This window comes from Platichthys flesus, chromosome 4, assembly GCF_949316205.1.
Source record: "Platichthys flesus chromosome 4, fPlaFle2.1, whole genome shotgun sequence".
Taxonomy (NCBI): Eukaryota; Metazoa; Chordata; class Actinopteri; order Pleuronectiformes; family Pleuronectidae; genus Platichthys; species Platichthys flesus.
In genome coordinates, this window is record NC_084948.1 from 6,206,038 (window position 1) to 6,227,077 (window position 21,040).

A 21,040-nucleotide genomic window follows, 5' to 3' on the forward strand; every position below is an offset into this window, starting at 1 on the left:
TGACTTTGAATCTGCCAACTGTGAGCAGCAGAACAGCCCAAGCTGATGAGCTATGGAAATGTGCTGCCCTGATGGAGTCACCTGGTCACCTTCTGTTACTCTAACAAGATGGTTTCGTTTGCTATAGTGATGCAGTCAGTCACATGGTTAGACAGAGCTCATCACGTATGCACAGATGTTGTACAGATCTATGGATTTCTTATCTTACAAGCATGGCTGCATTGCACTTTAAACAGTTATACCTAATAATAAGAGTAATTATAATAATGATTTAACATAACAAACATAATACAGGACTATATTTAATTAATTAGTTTGTACGTATCATTTAAATGTATAAACATTTGTAAATGCAGTTGAAAGAATGTGTAATATTTACACATTAACAAAATGCACAACTCGTCCAATAGACGTTCATATAACATTTTCCCTTCCTGATAACTGGACTTTGCATATTGGTGGATAAAAAAGTCCCATTGACTCTAGCGCATTAAAAAAACGAAAAGGTCATGTATTGTAACAGCTACATGCTACTAACCCTGCATGGAAGTAATGACTGCTTTAATTGTTGTATGACCTGACTAGGGTTAAACTATTTGAAAAACAAATACATACAGAGACCGAATGCCATAGAACCTCTGAACAGAAACAAATCCTCTCTTCCCCTTGCCTTGGTGAACTCCTCATGCTGTTTCATGTGATGCATCTTCAAAAGCCTTATGATGTTGCAACTGGCAACACTGGCTGCAATAGTTGTTATACTTGTGGGATTTTCCAGTGTGAAATGCTGCCAAATTGTTGACATTCTAGATAGCTCTGGCTAACACTACACTACCAGACATCGCTTCTTCTTCACTGCTCCAAAACGGTTCTTACCAACGGCAATACTGGTTTGTAGCTAAAAGTGTTTTCTGGGGAAAGTAAATAGAATTTCTTTATCTGCATGAAGCTAATATACTTTTAAGACGTGGTATCAGATCTGTTTGTAGACATTTTCAGTTCCAGCATTGTAGCAAGTGTAAGAGGCATTTCCAATCAAGGGTTTCAGTATCACAACCTCTCTAAAAATCAGTCTACCCAAAATACCAACAAGCTTTAATAAAAAATGTAACTGTATGAAATACTATGTACTCCTGCGTCCCCATAAGACTTGTTTGGTCATAGTTCTCTAAACAGGCAGTAGACAGGTATTTTTAGATGACCTTCTCAATACATTACATGGTACAAAATAAAACAAACTAATAAAGCTTCATGCGGACAGGATTGCTTACTGGTTTGGTTGTGAAGAGTCAGGACAAAGACAACATTGTTGTGATATTATTTTGGTAACTTCCTTTGATAACGGCAGAGAATTTTTTTTTGTTAATTTAATCAAAAATAAAGAGGGTATATGCAATTCCATCTTTCTCGTCTGTTGTCAAATGGGGACCACTCAATTACTCGACCTAATGCTGCAGACACATTGGTCTGTTACATTAATGACTTTGTTACTGGGATATGTCTTTCACTTAACACAGATACACTCGCTCTGCAACTGTTGTCATCATCTTTCAGACTTGTGTCGCAGACTCTCACCTGAGACTGAGAGAAGTGGATAGTGACTTTCAGGTCGGCTGAGCGGTCACTGAGTCCATCGGTGACGGGCATCGCGGCCGCAGGCTCCAGCTGTGGGGAGAAGCAGGCCTGCAGCCACTCTGTGCTCGTCATGGTCTGGACTCGCTGCATCCTCTCCTCGCTCAAGCGGAACATCTTACTGCGAAAGTCCTTCACCTCCTGGTCGTTGATAGCGTCGAGTTCGTGGAGACCTAGTAGAGGTTAGTTAAGGTCACCGTTACATAACTTCCATAAAATATATCAGTATTTAATTAAAGAGGACAGATGAGATTACAGCAATATCTTTGCTTTTTAATAATGTTCTATGAGAATATAAAAAAAACAGTGATTCTGCCTTAGGAAACAATCAATTAATCAGTGTTTTTTTTATTTGAACTCATGAAGCTTGTATAGCTCAAAACGCACTGCAAGTAAGAAAATACTATATAGACTGCACATGCTTTAACATTGACGTAAAATACGTTTAAACCCTTACAAATCATGATATAAGACATATAGGCCTCGCAGTAATGAATGTATTGAAGGTTCACATTTTGCAGTCTCTCATTGGATTAAAGTAGAGACTCTTAATATTGACACTGGTGCCAAATGCCAGAGGTATGATTCCTTTTATCAGAGGGTTGCTTCCCAATGCTCTCTTGGAAACGAAAACAATATGTTGACATTTAAAACCATTTAACACTCATATGACCCATAGCTTTCAAAGTGGGGCTCTGGACAACATTAGTAGCATTGTGTGAGTGTGCAAGTTGTTTTTTGTAACTGTTTCTGAAGGGGCGGGGGAACAATTGGCTTTGTGACTGTGCAATAGTTTGTTACTGTGCACGGCACAAGGTTGGTGCATGTGTGTGTGTGTATGTGTGGGACTATCCAGACGTGCTTGTGGAGATCCTTTGGAAACACCACTCTCCTCTGACAAAAGCTTTTCTAAAGATCACGTCAGACCAAAGTGGAGCCAGAGGGGAGCATATCAATATCGTCTGAGTCGCTTTCTATTAAACTCAAAGACCCTTCGCTCCCTCTTTATCTTTCTTCCTCTGAAGACGTCTGTTGTGACCAAAGCCCCTCCAGAATTCTGCATGTCTGTCAGAGGAGGTTTCAACCACCGCCCCATCTCTATTTCCTGCACAGATTGCTTTATGTGCTCTGAATGTTTCCAAAATGTGTGTGAATCCATAGCTCAATATTGTGAACACCTCCATTGTAGAGTGATACTGCTGCTCTGTCAATGTGCTGCAAGACACACAAGCCACTTTGTGAATCTTGAAAAGAAAAGTTTGTAACTCCAAACATGGCGGTTGCATCACACATATTCCACCCCCGCATCCAATAAGCAAATTATCTGCTGTATAATCAGAAACACAAGAAGCCAATCACATAACTGCAATGACACAAGTGAATTATTTACTTCTTTGATGTTAGTGAACAGGAGGAAATAGTGCTTTACAATTGTTTTTGTATCTGCTTGTGTACAAACAATAAACATTTATAAAGTGCGCATGGACCACACTTCATTCAAATATACATACGCTGATAGGGCTACAACAAAACATTATTTTCATTATTGATTACTCAGCAGAATGATCATTTTTGACCCATTAACCAATAATTTTGTCTGTAGAAAGTTCAACATCATTTAAATGAATATATATTTATTTGATTGAAATTCAAAAGCATACATATTAACATTAAAATCTTCACATTTGAGAAGCTGAAGTCAGCAAATGTTCAATGAATGTCAAAAATTATGAATTATGAATTATTTAATAGAGCAGGGAAAATTACTGATCAATCTATCGATTACTCAATGAATCATATTGTTGAAGCTCTATTGGCTACTAGAGTCTAACTAATAAGCTTGACTGTGTTACTCTTTCTTTCCACTTGCATGAATAAATATCATTGGGTCTGAGCTTCAACACGTTTATTCACATCAGAGTCATGATCGATCTTCTCTGCTCCTCGAAAAGGCAGAATCTTCACCAGAGATAATTCAAGGTGACAAGTGATGGAAGACATGTCAGAAACATGTCTGCTCGTTCATCAGACATCTGATTGAAGCCAGCTGCAGACGGGCCTCAGGTCTGATGGCTCGGGTGAATATGCTGAGTAGGAGAGCTACTTAGTGTCCTGGAGGAGATGCTTAAGGATCGTTGTGCGCAGGAAGGAGTTACATTCCCACTTACCTACTCTTGAGTGCTTTTCTTTATTAGGAATGTCAAAGAGGGACTGTAAATGACTGAGTCATAGAGGGAGTAATGTATGTGAGAGCTTGCATGATGATCTCAAACCTATAAATGAAGGAAAAAAATTCTTAGAAGTACGGTGCCACACCTTTGCTAATGAGCACGCCGATTTTGGAGTCCAGCAGACGCTCTGCTCGGCCGCAGTTGCGTGTCACCAGCTTGAGCACCGGCAGGAAGGGGCGGACATCGCATAGCCGGCGAGTTTCGTCCTCCAGTTCCTCGTGCACAGCTGCCTGGTTGACACACTCGAACATGTGGCTCTCCATCTCGCCCAGGCCGGCGAAGAGCGGCAACGTCTGAGCCTGTTTCCATAATAGCTGGAGAGTCAAAAGAAGAAATTAAGTACTGCAGTACCACAAAACCTCAGGTTTCCATTAGACCAAATCAAATAAATTCTACTTATAATGAGCAGCCAGGAATAACTCCATAACTTGTATTTTTTTCATACATGGCATGTCAGCTATGCTATGACAGCTATCTTCAACAATCCTCAGAGCCATGTTGTCAACTAAAAGCTCTGTAATTTCATAAAGCTTAAAAAGTCAAAGTCTAGGAGTTATCCTAGAAACTGATCTGAGTTGATATACTTTGAGATATGCGTTCCACAGACAGACGTATGTCGAAGAAGGTAGATTTCCCAGTCTGGGAGATATTGCTAAAAACTATATTAAAACAAAACGTTTCAAATGAGTTGATATTGATATTTATCTCTATAAAAGTCAGATTATTATTCATTTTAAGTTTGAAGACACATGAGTGGTCTCATGAGTGAAGTTATCAATACATATTTAAACTTTTCTTATTTTCCTTTTGATGAAAGTTATATTGCAATAATTACTGTTATTGTTTTATCTGCTTGCCCTACTTTAAACAAGCAAGAAAATCAAGTAGTATAATGCAATATATTAATAAAACGGTATGCTTAATGGTCACAGTCAAACATGAATCATAGCAACATGACACAGCTTCTTGGTTAGCCGATCAGGATGTGAATAATACGTCCAGCAGCCAATCCTGGCATGATTCATGCGTCTGTGCCTCCACAGCATGATCACTGGGTCGGGTGTCAAATTGCACGCGTGTTGTTGTCTGAGGCTATGGAGCTGTGCTGTAGCATAAACTGGAACAGGATGCAGTTACCCTCACAACGAATACCTTCTTCTCCAGGAGCACTCATGATTTCATGTTATGTTCAAAAATTCTCTCCACAAACCACATGAGAAATGCATAAAAGATTTAATCATTCATTGCATAATCTTCTTGGAAATTGATTATTTTATAAAATAATTGTCATGGTGTAATTTTTATACATATTCAATTTCCATTTTTTTTTTTACAAGCCATGACAAGTTAACAAGCCAAAAAGATACAAAGGGGAAATAAATCATATTCACAAAACATTTCTAAACTGGTTGCTTTCTTAGAAATCGGAGTCATTCATAAGCCAGCTTTTTTTATTCTTTACTGTAAGATCGCAGATAAAGAGTCTTTGGCTCTTCCTATTTTATCTTCGCTTTCATTTCACAGAAAAGGCTCAAAAGGAGTCTGTTTCCCTCCCGCTCGCTCACTCACTTCTGTTGGTGCTTCCCTCAGGGAATCAATGAATATCGCTCATGTGTCCATGCCAACAGACATCTCTTAGACATGAATGCCAACCAACACACACTTTAGTGTTATTCTCTTAATAACTTCTCAAAGCCATCCACTTTACATTATTGGCTGTAGTAATGCATGATGTCACAAGGTATTTGCATGCTGACAAACAAAAAACACCTAACTTACCTCAAAAGCCATCTCGGTCAAAACAGGCATTAGATAACGTCTAAGTGGTTACCTGTGTGGCTGTGCGTGTGTGTGTGTGCGTGTGTGTGTGTGTGTCTTCCTATCATTTACATTTGTATAGGCTGCAGACTGTGACTATACAGGCCTAGAGGCATACAAGGACAATAATGGAGCTTCAGGACAGTGAGTATATAAATTAAATTAATGTGTTGGGTCGACCTCTCAGCAGACACATATCTCTTTAAGTAGTTGGAAATCTCATTGTAGGGATGCCATCATGCTCTAAACACATCCAATGTCACTCACCAGTTTGATGTGCTGAATAGTGGCCTCATGTGGAACATCCATTTGGATGTAGATACCAGTGGGCAGCAGAAAGTCCACAGAGATATGGGCCGGAGGGTGTCCGGCCAGGGGCGAGTGGGCCGCCCATATGTCCAGGAGGTCTGTCATGGCAGGAGGCATGGCAAGGGGCACAGCACACCACCTCAACCATAAGGACCTGGACGGACAGAAGAGAGACGACAAACTAACATCAGGCTTGATTGTATTAATCAACTTTATCTCTTTTTAGATACTTTACGCTCCATTTATGCAGATATAATAGCTCTTAATAGGTCATTCTGTTAATTGAAAGGTGCGGACATGGGACAAGCAGCCTTTAAAACCTCATTACAGGGAGGAAATGACCACTGAGGTTAGAGAGCTGGCCAAACAACTAGAGAACTAACAAAAATAATATTTTGAGGTCATCCACCTTCTTCACATTCAGTGAATTCTCTGAACATAAAAACAAACACATCTCATGTGAGCATGTTACAATCCAATGTTGACATCACTTTACTGGAAACCTTGCAACTTGGTGTTGGATTCCAGTCACCGTTCAGCTATCATGAGGATAATTTGAGACTGGTTTAAACAAGGCAGAGAGCTGCACATGCACAAGTCCAAGACGTCAAACATAAGAACAGATCAAATCATAGAGGAGAGATGCGTAGCTTGAAGAAAGAAGTTTGAAAAGCAGAACATTTAGTGGCTTCTTTCCAAGAAATAAAGAAATGTGAAACTTTGGCTTTGTGGATGGCAGATAGTCATGATGTGGAGAGGAACATTGTGATTGCCACGACACCACAGTGCATCTGCAGATACTTAATCTGATCTCCTTCTTTATTCTGTAGTGTTTTTCTGGGTTGTTTGTCTTTTCTCTTGTTGAGGGTTAAGGGTCGGATGTTGCACCCTTCTAAGACGTATGAGAGAATTTGTGAATATGGGTTATTCAAATCAAATTTGATTGATTTATTTCATTGATGATTTCATTGATTTCAAAATGAAAAAACAATCATTATCTACTGCAGAGACTCCAAAAGTGTTTCGTGACACTTCCATCGGCCTTCTGGTGAGTAGATAATGAGTGCATTTTAATTTATCATCTATCCCTTTAAGTCAAACTTTAAAAAGGAAGTTTTATTAAATGGCTTTAACTTTGCCATTACTAATTTCTTTCATCCTTTTCTTTTGCCATTACTTTTAAAATATGATGTAAAATTGTCTTCTTCTTTGTTCGGTTTGATGGCGGGTGACAACCGATGTTAAGTAGCATTACCACCATCTACTGTGTTCTTCTTCTTCTTTGCTCGGCCCCTACTAGTAGAGGGCTCTCTTGAAAGGCCATGTATTATTTATCAGCTGTCTTTGATTTTAAACGTGTTCATTTCTTGACTTTTAAGTTTTGTATTCCTTCTTATATCTGTCCTCTTTGTGAAGCACTTTGTAAAATCTGCTTTGACAGGTACTATATAATAAAGTTATTATTATTATTATTATTGTCATTTATGAGTTTCTAGTTATAAACCCTGAAGGTCATGGTTCAAAATATGAAGCCGGAGCTTAATTTAACAATACGATAAGTCAAAGGTGTCAAAACGCTAGGTCTCATTTTTTGGAGCTGAAGAAACACTTGTGGTTGTACATATTGGCGGTTCTTCTCCCACAAACTATCGATGAGGATTACTGACAACGGTGTGCGGACAGACACAAACTGACAGCAGACAAGTTTAATTTAGGCCTGTTGAAAAGTTAGTTAGCTTTAGACGATGTGACGAACCAACAAGTCGTTTAAATGTTTTCTGACCGGCCACAGCAACTCTCAACACCGAGTAAAAAGTCTCACTGTGTCCCTGTGGGGGCAGCGCTGTACTGTGGAAGGCCACTGGCTTTTACTTGGATGAGGCCCAGTGCTAAGAAGAATGCCCACTAAGCAAACAGAACAAAAGGTCAGCCTGCCCTCCCTTCATCTGACAATCTGCTCCTCCCTGGCACCAAAAACAGACAGAGAAGGAAGTATATGTATCACACTTGATGAATATGTAGGCATGAACGTTCACATAAATACATATGATCCAGTCATGTACACACACACAGCAAAACCCAGAGCACTACCAAGGTCATTGATTAAAAAAGGACCAGGGAAGTAAACCACCTGCCTGACTCACTCAGTTTCTCTGTGTGTGTTCAAAAACACAGACTGGAAAAGGCCAATGAGAAATGCAGAAGGCCCAAATCAATACATATCAGCGCATTGTAATGTCACACTGCAAACATCCACTCCAAAGAATAGCAGATATAAGGCAGACAACAAGAAAACACACATACATGCAGGCTGCATGTTGAGTGCAGGGAATTCCACAGAGCTGCAGTAAGTGGCTTATCAGCTGGTGGTGGTTGGTGTAAAACAGCCCACAGCCTGGTTTCCATTAGGACTCGTTCCTCAACCACAGATGCACAGTCACACCACTTCCACCTGCCTTTTTCTCATTACCTTGTCCTCAAGTGGACTAGACCATTAACTCTTCCACCAGGCCAAATGTCCATCTCCATTTCGTCCCGATCAGCCCATTAAAAAAGACGGGCCTGATTGCCTCTAATGGTCTTTCCTCTCCAAGTTAAGTGCTACAGCTACCAGCAGATGAGCCTCTGTTATGCCACGTGCCTAAGGATGGACGCATATCTGCGGTGCATTTGGAGCCACAATCTCAGTCACTTAACATTATCAGCCATGCAAATGGAAAACAATGCTGTGCGTTTCCGGGTGTTGTTCAAACTGTAGATTGCAGTCTGAGCTTCTCTTAAAGGGGACTGTGGAGTTACTGAATGTGAAAATAGCATTTAAACCCACACAATAAGATAAAGGAATGTTAATATTTTAAACTAACACAGCTGATGTACCTTCACATCTGAAGGTACATCTGATACATTGAACCAGACTGTACAACTCAGAGCACAAAAAAATAAATGCATCCCTCCCTTTGAAACACTTCATAAATTTATGATGTCTCCAGCTCTGATCAGCAGTGATGATAATACAACACCTGGATGGACACACTAATTTTCTCCCCCTTTCTCAGAGTCAACAGACACTGTAGACACCTGCCCAAGACAGTGCTGTTAAACCTGTGCTAACAATGCTAGCAATGATAACTAGCTGCCATGCAGGCCCACCAAGAGTATGAATGGTAAATGGACTGTATTTATATAGCACTCAGAGCTCTTTACAGTGTCGTCTCTATGGCCATTCACTCACAAATCGACGGCGCTTCAATATGCAGTGCACAGCCCCAAAAGAGAAGTTGATCAATTAAAGTGAAGCATCTCACACAGAGGCTAAGATACTTATTTACTTGTGCTTCTGGTTGTTTTATAGCCCATACCTTGAGAAGAACAAAGGAGGCCTGAGTTGCTTTGTTTTGGTCAGAGATGTGTGCATTAATGATAAAGATGTTGTTGTTTAAGAACTTTTCAGGAAATGATTGAAAGACTCCTGGGTCTGTCCCTTTAACTGGATCCACACACAAATCTATGGACTCTTCCCAGGCCCACACTCCTTCCCTCCCATAAGTGTACTGCAAATCAGTTCAGTAGTTTTGGTGTGATCCTGCTGACAGATACACAAACAAGTAAACAATAAAGAATACAGGACAATGCTTTAAACACTGACACACACATGTCTGGGCGGAATCAGGAAAGTGCACACAAGGAGCCATTCAGATCGACAGTTAAAAGTGCAGACAATGAAGAGTTTTCACAAAATCACAAAAGGTGCACAGTTACGCACATGAAAAGGAAACATGACACCCGGCATGTCTGTCTGATGCACTGACAACACCGGGTGGTCAGGGATGAATGAACAAGTGCATGTGCATGCACAAGTATGCATTTAAACCCTCGTCTCAATAATTATAGGCTTCAAGAACGTGTTTTCACACAGGACAGGTTGGATAGTGTCTCACCCCTATGTCCTCACCCTGCTGTGATGCCGACACATTGGGCCTCTCTACCTCTTTGTCTCACTTACACACACACACACACATAAACACAGGTGAGCAAGGTTATTGAGGATTTGGTGGCAGACAGCCAAAGGGTCTGCTGTGATGTCGAGTTTCAGCGGAAGGATCAGAGGCGAGCGAGAGGGTTTGCCAGATCAGGGAGAAAGAGAGAGTTTCATGTGACAACAAACAGAAGAGCCTGAAGGGATCTGTCGCGTTAGTAAACAATGTGTAACTATGTAGCCTTCGTCCCACAGCTTAAGGTGCAAAGCTATGATCCAAGTTATACATGTCCTTGGTCAAGGCAGATCTTGCATTTATGTAACAGTCACAAACACAACTTATTTCAGTGCAGGAGATTCACCACTATCTAAACTTTGCTTGTGCTTGTTTCCTTTCACAAACTCAAATACAGCTGCCTGGAATCAAAAGAGGAACTATCATTATTTACAATCTTTTAATCTGGATGGCTGATCAAATGTGTGCAAATGCAGCAGAAAAAGGGTGTGTCTGGATGAAAAGGAGAGCTGATCAGAGGGACGCACAACACAGACAAGCTGGGTGGATTTTATGAGACTGCCATTGATTGTCAGAACCTGAAAATAATAACAACCTCCCACTTAGAGGTCCACTGTGATCAAGCCAGCCATGAAAAACCGACTGTATTATCTCAGATAATACAGTATGAAGCAAATAGCTGCTTGTAATGGGAGAAGTTCCTCTGAAACGATGACAGTGACATGCTGTGAGGGCTTTCATGCCCAGATGTATTGATGGTTATTTAAACACTAGTGTTACTCAGCACTCTCTTTCTAAAGCTCCCTCTGTCTGACAGTAAGAGCCTGTGAGGCTCTCCACAATGGAGTGTGTGTCCACGTGTCTGTGTGTGACTGATTGAAAAAGAACAGTTAACATAAATGGTGTGTGTGTGTGTGTGTGTGTGTAAGTAAAACGCCATGTCTGGTGATTAAGAGTCCTGTGACACATTTCCCCCCCCACTGCTCTACAAATAAAGTTGACAAAGAGGATCTAAGACCTCTTTACCTCTCCACTACAACCACAGTAATCCTGTAAATGAGTATATGTAGAAGTGCATACAGCAGATGCTTCGTCTGCCGGACTGAGGAAATTGAATATATTTGAGTGTTGGTTCACTTTCAGCCTCTAACCACAAAGGGCACAGACCGAAACACAGAGCTTACCAAGCCATAATACACCAAAGCTGAACACATCATGAACTTGAATCCAGAAACAGAAGACCATTCATAAACGAAATGCTCTGAAACCAGTGATTACTAAATAAAAAATAACAACCACACGTATTAAAGATGAGCCTGAGTAACTCCCACAGAGCAATGTAAACTGTATGTGGTAGATAGTGAAACGTCCGTGTGGCTTAGTGCACAATACACTTCATGTGTTGAAATATTAAAGTGTACTGGCCTGTGGGTTCACAGAAAAGCTGTTGGTGTTTTTCTGGCCAGTGTGTGGATAAACAGTCAGCTGTGTGTGAGTCACAAATTGAGCAGGACCAACACTTACTATATTTAGGTGTGGATGTAGACAGTAGACACATTCAGGTGTTACAGTGGTTGTGACTCAGTAGATACAGAGGGTCATCCACCAAAAATAGTTTCAGTGGTTTGATCCCCAGCACGTCCTGCCTACTTTCTGAAATGCCCCTGTCAAGTTACTGAACCCCAAGTGGTGCCTGACGACTGTGCTGACAGTGTTAAAGTAATGTGTGATGGGAAAAGCACCACGTGTAGAAGAGATGTATGAATGTTTGTCCTCCCAATGATTTTCCTATCTTTTCCAGCATCATACAACTATTTATAACGTCAGTGCCTCCATTCCTCCACAGCGATCAGTTCCTTCGGATGTTATAAATGAAATCATCCTCTTTAAGCTGTATCCTTCAGGGAAATAAGAAGCATCATTCTTGGAAATAGAATTGAGGAAGTGCCTTGAAACCAATTTCCGTGTTAAACCTCACCGTCAATTCTCACAGGCCCTGAAGATAAAATGATCTGCATACGTGCAGCATCTGAGAGGAAACATGAATTATGCAATTGATTTGGAGCCTCTGTGTGTGTGTGTGTGTGTGTGTGTGTGTGTGTGTGTGTGTGTGTGTGTGTGTGGAAGCATGTGTGTGGGTGGGTCTATCTGTGTTTGTAAGGTTCACAAGCGTGAACCAACCACATCCGTAGCACAGCTAACAGTGCTACATCCCAAAAACCACCCCCGAATGACACGGTGACAGACACCCCCTTCTAAGACAGGATGCAATGACAGCAGCCAGGAAGTGAGTGACTAACAACAACCGGAGCAAAAGTCCAGACCAGTCATTCATAAAAAAAGCTGATGAACGCCAAATCAGAGGCTGAGCTGTTATTTTTATTCTTCAAGAGATTCAACAATTTACTGTGCTCTTCAACATCAGCTTAGCTAGAGCAGAGGAAGAAAAAATGTCTTTGCGTGGATCATATATGCAACAATGTTTGCTTATGTACATTATAGACAACAAACAGAATCAATTGCGTATGACTATCTCTGGTGGTAAAGGTTTTTTAACTACATTTTGACTATTTTAACAGAAAAGGGTTAAAAACATCTCCATTAAATGATAAAAACAGAAACTGTAGGATAACCTAGAATTAAACAGTAACATGCCTGTGTGCATCAAGGACCAACAGACCCCTCAAATTAAAACAAGCCTTACAGCTGAGGCCACACAGCAGTACAGTCTGTAGATGAAGATAAAAACATAACCTCAGCAGAGGTAAAAACAGATATCTGCAGTTCCTGTTCCTGTCAGTACTAGCTGTGTCAGACACAAACACAGAAACAGTCTTACTATGCCGAGCACAGTCCATGGGCAGGCTGCTAATCTAATGACTTTCAGTTAACAAGCCTGATCTGTTTTGAATGAATAAACAGGAAATATTAGATACATTAAACATGTTAATGAATAACTAGTAAAGAGTGGGGGAGCAAGAGGCTCACTTCACCTTTAAATGCACAATGTGCCTTTTCATGAACGTTCAGAACTACCTGTCCTTTTCCTCCAGGAATATTATTTGTTCTCCTGACTGAGCTCAAGTCGCGGTTCTGCACATCTCTCTAGTATGTCAGTCCCGTCCAGTCCCAGCAGAGGTATGACTCAATCAGCCATCCTTTCCATCAACCTCACTCTTAATAGGTAGATGTCAGATGAGGTCAGTTCCCACGGCATTGCTGTGACATCACAATAAAGACTTCACGGTGGACAGACATTTTGCCGGACAGACATTTTGACTTGTCACAGCAGGAAATACTCTGTAATGGATTATGACATAATGGTGTTTTCGCTGAGTTGTTTTGTTTTGCTGAGCAGGAATAAACATCTTCCTGCATTACAGTGAAGGCTATAATTCACCTCAATCACAGAAACTTGTCTCATGGTTATTAATCCAGCGTGACACTAATCATATCCAATCCATTACCTATAGTTACATCATGAGCCAGAAAATACAACAAGGCAGGTAAGAAGGTAAGAGGAACAGGAAAAGATCACGTTAGATTTGAGAAATGAATAATCCCTCCAAAGATACTCACTTATGGCACACAGACTGTCTCAATACACATCCTTCCCTACTGACACTTGCTGATTGGAGTGAATGAGTCTGTTCCAGATGACAATCAAGGCAAACCTGCAGTAGGATTGTTTTCTAATAACGGAAAAAAGTTGAGTTTGAAAAGCTGGAAACTTTTCAATATCAAAGGTCGCTATTTGTGGCTCCATAGTGTAAGGAGTGGGATCAACAACATATTCTCAAACACAAATGGTGGTCAAGGAAGGAGGACATATCATCTGCGACAACTCTGGTTTAATTTTCATGTAGTGTGAAAATGGGGGCAAACAAAAGAAAGTAAAATATAAATGTAATGTATTTGTTGCTTTTCCCGAACCTCAATGGCTTGAAGCCCTGTCTGTTTTTTTCTCAGTGGTATTTGTGCCTCTAATGGCCGATGGAAAAAAAACTGCACTAACGTCACATCACAAACTGGGGTGCGGGGAGAACATGTTTGCAAAATCCTTTCAAAACCCATTGAAATACAGAAAAAACGCCATCATTCACCACTTTCAAAGAGAACAAGACAGCATTCATTTGACTAAATCAGCTGTCTTGCAACTCCCTTCTCTCGGGCTAAACCAATTGAACCCAAGGATATTACATAATCATCTTCCCATGTCGAAAACATGATCTCACAAGTTCCACTTTCAAGCAGTATCAGTTTGAACGTGCCTAGAACACACTGTCCACACTGAGCTGTTTCATGCATTAGCACATGACGGCTCGAGCAAGTGTGGGTGGTAATAAGAGAGAAGTGTCACAGTCGTCTCCACTAGAGGCAGGTCATATAAGATAAAATCTGCAATCATGTTATACACTCTCAGTTTATTTCTTTATTACAACTAACTAAAACTAATGTAGTCTAATAAAACAGTCCCACAACAAACCCTCCCTTCATAGTTGTTATAATGGTCAGTCAGTGGTTTTTGAAACGTTAAAGAAGTTTAGAGCTAAACTAACAGATGTTGTTATTTTGTCAACTTCAATTCCAACAACGGAGGGAAGTGAAATAACAGAACTATGACTTTATACATCAGAACTCACAAACAAATCCAAGAGAAAATTTACCTGTGAGCCATTATTTAACTGTTACCAGGCTAATAATTGACAAAGTTTGCCTCAAGGTTGCAAGAGACCATACTGGGAATGTAATTCAACGAAGACAAAGTGTGCGCTTTTCCTTGAGGAAGACGTAGACTGATGAAAATTACAGTAAGATACAAAGGGCAGGTAAAACTAGTCGCATAAGGAAAGTAAAAACACCCTGTTGAGAGAGGAATATAATTTATGTTTGTCAATTGTGATGCAGATAGTACAGTTCTATAATGCAGACTATCAGTTCATCTTATTAGCTTTCATCTCTGTCTGTGTGTGAGGAGGAGGATGTGGTTTTGGTAGTGGTGGCGGAAATCAGATGTACAAGTGCGATTTTCCCACAGAGTCTGAATTCACCACAGACACAGAACGAGTCAGGCAAAGCACACAGGCTGCACATAGAGATGATAGATATAGATGATTAATCCCAAAGGAAATTTAGGCATCCAGTATTTTAAAATACACATAACGGGCAGGAAGAGCAGTTCACATATATGGGAGATAAGTGAAGGTTAAATTAAAAGGCTGTGCAAATGTTTTAGAAATTATCAGCAATATATACAAAAATCCCAAATAAAAACATATTTTGCATAGGTGAAAGTGTGTTTCTAATGAGGCTGGGTAAAGGGAAATTGTCAATTGTTATGTCAATTGTTATGTTTGTCAATAATTAAACTAACCCAAGATGCTGAACCCCGAATGGCCCCCCATAGAATAACTAAGTGCTGCGAATAGAGGCACTGTATGAATGTGTTTGTGAATGGGTGAATGTAGAAGTGTACTGTAAAGCGCTGTGAGTGGTCATCAAGATAAGAAAAGCGCTACATAAATATAACGTCATTTGCCATTAAAGTGAATAAAAAGCCCAATCTAAACCAAATGTATTGTGCACAGGAGCTGATACAGCAAGAAACAAGACATGGGTTGGTGTAGTGGGGTTGTCTATGCATGAGTCAACTCTCAGACTTTTCACACCTCCCTCAGAGATGAGAAGGAAAACGAGGGTTGAAGGGAGGAGGGGTTAAATGACTGGAGAGGGAATCAGTCATGAAGACGGGGTGGATGTCTGAGAGCATTAAAGAAAAGAGAACGGGGGAAGAAATGTGACACAGAGGATATAGTACCATAGGTGAGGTATGAGTGTCCGGTCACATCAGAAGAGGAGAGGAACGAGTGATCAACAAAGAGCCAAAGAGAGAGGTAAGAGGAAGACTGAGTTGGAAAGGCAACGTGTGACACAATGTGTGACTGTAGTGGGAGGGCACAACTGGGCCGGGTGTCCACAATAAGCCTCTGTTTTTGCCAGCCCGTCTATGCTTGCATGTGTGTGTGTGCGTGCCAGTGAGGACAGTCCCGTGCCCTGCACAAACACTGCCCTTGTGCTGTCCTTGCCCCCATCAACCCTCACAACCAAACCAGCCCCTCCCTCCCTGAAACAGCTCTCTTTAAAAAACACACACACACACACACACACTAAACAATTGCACTCACATGTTTTACTGCATTTTAGTAAACACCAACACACAGGTCACAAGGTTCAGGAGCTAATAGCGTGTAAATATGCTGCTTTCTTTAGTCAGAGCACCACTGCATTAATTATCAATACTGTAGTCAAATATAGGACAGCTACACATGCGAGCAGTGAGACATCGTCAACACCCAAACATAGCTGACCTTACCTTTGAGGCTATATGCAAACTCTAACCACAACCACATATCATTATTCAAAGCAAGCTCCGATACACCCATGCAACAAACACAAGGAAGCCTACGCATGTTCCAAGTTTGCATTGCCAATCTAATTCTGTGAAACAGGAAATAAAGAAATTCGATGCAAGCATATCCACCCACAGCCTGCGTATCAACAGCAGTTGATACGCAGGCTGAGTAGTGGAAGTGGCCGGTATGGTTCTTCCTGTTTTGACGTATAGTAGGATGGCGCACTAGCAACGGCTTTATGAGGATGACATAATGATTAGCCTTTGTTCCATTTGACAGAGCGTCTTAAAAAAAAAAAAAGGACAGGGGATCTCTCCTAGGAAACTCTGACAAAGAGGAAACAATAAACGGCTATAATTAGACAGTCAACTTTCTTGTTTTCTTAAGGTCAATGTTTCAATTGTTCTAATCCAAATATTTTTTAATGGTATTTATTAACCTTAGTTATAATTGTTTATTAGTTTGCCTCTGTGTTGTTGCTCTTTTCTGTCTCTGTAATTCCACTCGATGCCTTTGTAAACGAGGGTCAACCTTCAATTATATTTAGAGTAAAGTACATCAATGGGCAGAACAACAAACATAACTTAAGCTTGATTAAACATTTTTTTTTAAACATAAATAACCACATCTCCTGCGTTGTTTATTCTGATAATAACAGGATTCATATTGGCATACAAAGACACAGATCCCTATATGTATCGGCAGATTTTTATAGGGGAGTGATAACTAGGTCGGGCTCTTTTCTTAAATCTCACGTCTCTCCCTCCCCAAACCCCTTGCAAATTATATTTCACATTTTGAAAATCCCTCAACAAATTAGTTCTGCTCTTTTCATCATAAATAGATGTACTGAGGCAACTTTGGCTTTATTTTAACCACAGAGTCCATTATGAATACTCGTGCATAGAAAAACCAATTACAGCCAAGAACAGAGCTGAGAGGTTGTTTGAGGTCACGGTCAGATGCACGGTTCTTTTCTGCAATGATGTTCTTCATATAGGGGAAGCTCGATAACAGATTTCGATAGATAGATAATCCAGCCTGACAAGAACAGACCCACGGCATCCAGAGGAGTGCAGCCACTGATAGTATTGCAAAACTGGAAAGAAACAGACATCAATAACACGGAGCTGTCGTGAATATAGCCAGGGCAGCTCCTACACACACTGCTGATTTTTCTGTCTTTTGCCTCCCAGTATCTTGCCACACCACCATGTATCTCTCCCAAAAACAAAGGGGCCACACATTGGCACCGAATGACACGTTGTAACACTCGCACAAGCCTCGAAATTAGTTATTTCTTGGCTCCGGCTGTAATCTCGCTATAGAGGTGACTGGGTTGCTTGGAACACTTAGCTGCGGTTCTAATGTCCCTCTATCTATCCGTCTGTCTGTCTGTCTCGACTATGCACACTGCCTTGCCAAGACATCTATTCCTGTTAATATAGCACAAACACAGACACACAAGCCAGTGTTGTCAGGCATAAGAATCAAATAAACATACAGACAGACTAATACAGCTGTTGTTTTTGCAGGCAGGAAATATAATACATGCATGTAAACTGCCTTTCATTATCCTCCATCTATAATTAGTTAGCTTTAACAGTGCATGTGCTATTGTCCAGCTTGGCTAGTCTAATTATAAACAACCTCTGTGATCCCTTGGGTGGCAGGGTCACTGCCATAAGAATAATGCCACCCAAGCAAACATACCCCTGAGAATTGAAGGGCAGGGCTTCCTAGGATTGTTTGAGTGAAAGGGTTTCAAAAAAGTGCTTGGTGTTGATAGTTAACGCAAGAAGGAAATTATCAGGAGGTCATTTCTGGAGGAAAACAAAAAACAAAGTAGCCATTACTCATTTGTCCTATGACTATGACAAGCAGCTATGTGATGACTTTGCCGATGATGAAAACATCACGGCTGTGACTGTGGGAAGATCATGATAGAGACAGAACACAGCATGAGTAATTGGATCATTTTTCCATTTCCATTTTTCCACGTTTGAGTGGCGGGCGGAGGAGGGTATACACAGGTGAAATGCATCTGCACGGATTATAGGTGGGTATTTATTGGCCACCGGCGCTGATTGATGGCAGGAAACATGGTTATTATGCTGATAGATGTCAAAGCTGCGCCCGTTCTGCCACATTTAGAAAGTGTGAGGAAGAGGAGGAGGAGGAGTAGGAGGAAGGATGTTAAGACAGTGTTTACTCCGCTAGCTTTTGCAGCTGGCCTACATGCCATCACGGTGAAGAGGAGCAGCAGAGCAGAACCTGAACCTTTTAAGCCAACCTGCTCTACCACATTATATATGGTCCAAAGTATAAGGTGAGCTAAAGATTTAAGAACGCCAATATCTGATACCCATTCATCCAGAGAAAATTGCAATTTTCTTTTCCTGCCAATCTTAATTAAACTCCATATATCGGTATATGAACAAACCTCGCAAAAGATGCACATTTTGCAAATAATTTTGTAAAATTTACACATTATAACTATTTGTCTTCCAACTGCATGTTTGTCATGTGACAATTTTGGTCCAACAATGAGTGATCACCCCTGCAGTAATAGTATGGTAAGTTTCAGCATCTATAATAAACCTATAAAGTGCAGACTCCACCGGGCACATGCAAACCAGCAGTGTGGGAGTATTTTCATTATTCCCACCTCCACTATTTCCAGTATTGATTAATCATTTAATTATTTTCTTCATAACTGCCAAAAACTAAGGGAAAATTGTCATAACAGTTTCCTAACATCCACATTAATTTAGGATTAAGCTTTTTTGTTAAACAGTATAATTATAGTATTCAGTTTATTTAAAAAAAGCTAAGAAAATGTAATGATCATCAGGCTTATTTCAGTTTAACACAAGGACTCGGGACAGAGCAAAAAAAGACAAACTGTAACGAACAAGCGTCTCTTCACTAAATAAGCTGTAGACTAATTTACTGCATTTCGAAAAACTGGGTCAGTAGTACTGAGTCTGCCGCAGTTCAGTGCTTGGATTATCTGTTCTAAAAAAGGGGGTTGCTGATCAGCGATCACACAGCGAGGGAAAAGGACATCTTTACAGATCCTCAGTGCATGAGCTTTGCTATTGGACATCATTCGACAAAAAACAATGAACAGAAGTGACATGCCAATGAGTATATATAGCTGCTAAATACATATTATTATTTCCTCCAAAAACTCTTGCCTTAAGAGTCCAAAGTTAGCTGAAGTTGGCACAGGGTGCACAACTGACAAGTGTAGACTTGAACCAAGACAACTACAAGTGACACTTAAGGAATCAGCTTTTCCTTTCAACACAGAGCTGTTGTGCTATTGACAAAAAAAAGAAAACCCAGCAAATGAGCTCTGACGTGAAAATGAAGCATGTTGGCTGACTTCAACACATTCCCCGCCTGTCAGGACGAGGCCTAGTCAGATTCCAGTGAAGTCAGTGATCCATTCCTCCCACGATCACAGAGCAACACACACATGCACTGCGGCATCACAGGTAAGAGATAATTTGATCAAGCATACACACAGAATTACATACAGACATAACACCAAAAAAGTTGACACGCAGATACAGCTACAGTATACTTGTTAGGACTTTGCATTGACTTCCATCCATTGTGAACAGCCAAACTTATATCTCATCTCTAACCTTAAACATGACCAATTCATAACAACTCTAACCTTAACCTAAGCACAATTTACACCTTACACCTGGAAAATGTCCTAATGAGGATACAAAAACAAGTACTCACATACACATGCACACAGACAGAAGCATAGAGGATTTACCTGCTCTTTCCTTAAGTCTCTTATTTCCTGTGCCTCTGCTCCTCACTGGGGGTGAATGGATTGCTTCTGGGACACTGCATCTGATGGACAAAAGGACAGAACAAACTGACAGTTAAGGGGAGGAGGGAAAAAACCCACAAGCCAGTAGATGTCTGGGAGCTATTTAAATAAGCATGTGCGTGTTCATACTGTATGTAAAAAAGTAGATTAGAAAGTTATTCATTAAGTTTGGGAGAAAGTAAACAGATGTCGAATGAAGCAAAAGTAGATTTGTTTCGCCAGATTTGAATTGCTCTGTAAGTGAGCCTTTGTCTGCAATACTGTGTCACCTGACGTAACCTCACACACACACTCAAAGGGGCCCCGGCTTCACCGACATCTGAGATAAGACAACAGAAAGCACGGAGCGCTCCAAGTGCCCCCTGTGACCCCTCCGACTGTCCTTACCTCTCACTTCTCCTTTCTATGATACCTAATCACTTCCCTTTCACTCAAGGTCACAGCAGAGACAATATTAGAAAACACTGACAAGGCAGTTTGCCCGAACAAGAATAAACTTTAAATCGCTTTTAGAAACACAAAAAAAAAACAGCAGAAAGCAACACTATGAGTGAACAAACAATTGATTCAGTGTGTGATTCATCCTTTCCATTTTTAGTCATCTTACCAATGCAGATACTGATGATAAAGATGTCCCATAGACTGGAATGTAGAGTACAACACCATTATCAGAGGGGCAAATGTCTTAAACAGTTGTTTACTAAGTGACTAAACCTTGTGCTCACCTTTGTGCTGATCTGCCATGTTTGTCACTGTTATTTTTATCTGGGTGAAAATAATATACTTTGA

The 21,040-nt window shown here is 40.6% G+C and overlaps 1 protein-coding gene across 1 annotated transcript in view; it reads right to left on the reverse strand.

Moving 5' to 3' along the window:
• The window catches only part of pik3cb (phosphatidylinositol-4,5-bisphosphate 3-kinase, catalytic subunit beta), a 52,399-nt gene that overhangs the window by 22,167 nt on the left and 9,192 nt on the right, over positions 1-21,040 (reverse strand). The window contains exons 2-5 of the mRNA XM_062385411.1: positions 20,192-20,271; positions 5,949-6,144; positions 3,949-4,177; positions 1,576-1,805 (exon numbers count right to left, since the gene is read on the reverse strand). Coding sequence (XP_062241395.1) covers positions 1,576-1,805; positions 3,949-4,177; positions 5,949-6,107 — 618 coding nt within the window. The 5' untranslated portion in view covers positions 6,108-6,144; positions 20,192-20,271. The remainder of the gene's footprint in view (positions 1-1,575; positions 1,806-3,948; positions 4,178-5,948; positions 6,145-20,191; positions 20,272-21,040) is intronic.